This window comes from Echinops telfairi, unplaced genomic scaffold (assembly GCF_000313985.2).
Source record: "Echinops telfairi isolate 266 unplaced genomic scaffold, ASM31398v2 ScPeMD7_7457;HRSCAF=8495, whole genome shotgun sequence".
In the NCBI taxonomy this organism is placed as follows: Eukaryota; Metazoa; Chordata; class Mammalia; order Afrosoricida; family Tenrecidae; genus Echinops; species Echinops telfairi.
The window spans coordinates 29,804,602-29,807,146 of record NW_022111357.1 but is presented as its reverse complement, the minus strand read 5'-3'; the positions used below and the strand labels follow the sequence as shown (position 1 = coordinate 29,807,146).

The 2,545-nt window shown below is 57.0% G+C and overlaps 1 protein-coding gene across 1 annotated transcript in view; it reads left to right on the top strand.

Annotated features, from left to right (window-relative positions):
- FHAD1 (forkhead associated phosphopeptide binding domain 1) overlaps window positions 1-2,545 on the top strand; it is a 169,433-nt gene that overhangs the window by 83,573 nt on the left and 83,315 nt on the right. Inside the window, exons 10-11 of the mRNA XM_045298951.1 lie at window positions 595-678; window positions 1,371-1,523. Of these exons, the coding sequence (XP_045154886.1) occupies window positions 595-678; window positions 1,371-1,523 (237 nt within the window). The remainder of the gene's footprint in view (window positions 1-594; window positions 679-1,370; window positions 1,524-2,545) is intronic.

Below are 2,545 nucleotides of genomic sequence, written 5' to 3'. Positions count from 1 at the left end.
TGTAGGATCTGAGCGCCTCCTCTGTGCCAGGCCCTGTTCCAGGCTGTAGGGTCCAAGTGCCGCCTTTGTGCCAGGTGCTGTTCCGGGCTCTAGGGTTACAGTCTTTATCCCACTTACTGTCCCGGAGCAGGATGGCAGAAGGGGGAGCAGTCTTCTCCCCTCGTGGACACCCTCGCTGTATACACCGTTTACTTAGACTGACAGCCTCAGTATTTATTTCACAGTCTGGTGCCACCCACGCAATTATGGAAAAGTGCTCCCAGCCACAGGCTTCCCATTGGCTCAGTGACAGCAAGCGCCTCTTCTGGGGACTTGAGACATGTGTGTGTGTTCTGACCACATGTGTCTGTTGGGTTAGATAGGCCGGTCTGCAAGTCATTAAGACCTGCTGTTCTCATCCTTCTGTGGGTACCACCACTTCCAGGGAGAGATGTTCGTAGCATGTGGTAACCATTAAAAGCAGGCAGACCCTTCTGATTTTTCTTCCCAGACCCCCCCACCGCACGCATACACATACTCGTGTTGGAAATGAGGTGCCCAGGCTTGTTGGTTCCAACAGCCACCCTGACCTTGTCACCTCCCCTTTGTCTGCAGCTGGAGAATTTCAGAAACCAAGTGATCAAGGCCACCTACGGACGAGCCAAGCCATTCCAGGACAAGCTCATCACCGACCAGCAGGTGCGTCAGCTTCCCCGCCATGAGGCTCTTCGTGCCCTCCCTCGGGGCGCTGGGACTCCAGACCCAGGGAGCATATGCTTGTGTTTGGGTGGTGACACACAGCTTTTCACACTGTTGCTACACCATGAAGAGTTGTTTTGCTTTCATGGGATTTCCTGGCTTTTACAGCAAAAGCCAGTTAAACTCCCTTGAAATGTTTCCGTGAAAAATCAAACGAAACCACCCAGTTCTCTTTCTGGTCGCCGGACACCCACATTTAGCCTTCACTAACAGTGAGAAAAGAGGCTGTCTCCCCGCACGGGCGTGTGGGCCACAGTCCTTCTCTGGAGGAAGGAGGGCGGTGAGGACGGGCCTGAGTGTGACCCTTTCAGAGGTCCTTCTCACCGACACACAGAGAAGGCAAACCCGACCTTGTGTGACGGACAGACTCGGTGTTAGGGACGACTGCCACTGGCCTGCTGAGCCTGGGACACACACACACGACACCCCAGGGACCTGGGATTCTTAGCCCTAGTCTCTGACCCAGGACATGCCTCCTGGACGGGGGGCCGGCACCCTCCTTCTCAGCCTTCCCCACCACGTGTGCCAGCTGGTGAGGCGGGGGTCTGCTGAGATGGGGGCGCAAGTGGAGGTGGCCATCCCTTCCTCCCACGGTCGTGTGGCTTCATCCCCCTCCCCCTTCTGCTCACCAGCTAATTGAGAAGATCACCCAGGTCAGTGAGGAGAGCGTCACCGTCCAGCAGAAAAAAAGGATGCTGCACAAGGGGACGCAGCTGAGCGACTCGAAGCAGGAGGAGCTGACAGAGAGCATCGAGAAGCTGGGGACGTCCCTGAACAGCTGCCAGGTGGCCCCTCCTGAGTTCCACACAGATGCCCCCGCCCTCGGCCTCAGTGCTTCTCGTTCAGGGGTGGGGTAGGGTGGACTGACTTGACCGGTTTAGAACCAAACCAGTTACCACTGAGGTGACCCCTCTGTGCAGACTGGAACCGGGCTACCTAGGGTGGTCAGTGATGGTGGCCCTCGCAGAGAGAGACCCACAGGCATTCGGGCAGATTCAAACCACCAGCCTTTCAATTCAGTAGCTGAGTGTCTGACAGTTCGCACCAGTAGCCAGGATTGTGAGATCTGAGCAAGCCAGGACCCGGGCACGGTGGGAAGCTGCCAGGGTTGGGCAGTGCCAGGCTTCCCCGCTAACAGAGCGCCAGGCATTGGTAGACAGGTCCCCTGTTCCAGGCAGCGAACTTGTGAGAACTGGAAAAGCAAGACAGCTCGTCAGATTCCGGCTCTGACAGATCTCACTCATGTCCTTGTCACAGCAGGCAGAGCCAGTATTGGTTCAGAGGCAATTGGGGGGTGAGGGGGGGGTCAGGACATACATACGTACACACACACACGGGGGTGGGGGTAAGTCAGAAAGCATTGCTAGGAAACCTTAGGCCCCTTTATGAAACAAGAGTATCAAAAGCTGCTGTTCCTCCACGTCCCCTCCCTGTAGGTCCATCCCGTGTGGAGGCGGCCTTTCCATGCCTCCCTGCCCCTGGAGCAGGCCGCGGTCACCACGGCAGTTTGGGAGTCCTGGAGGGGCTCGAGCCGTGTTCCTCTGAAATGTTTGCCTGAAGTCTGCAGGAGCAGGCGCAGGGCTGTAGGGTGGCTGGGGAAGGTTCCCCAAGGGCACTCTGGCAGGACAGGCCTTGCCTCTCAGAGCATGAGGCCTGCCTCGAGGGGGCGGACAGTCCCTCAGCACGACTCTCCGGGCCTTTTCTCACCAAGGCCATTTTCTGTTTTCTAAGAACGTCTTCTTGAAACATCGTCCTGTGTCCTTTGGTGAGAAAACCCATCACCGTTAGCCAGGTTCAGAATTGAAAC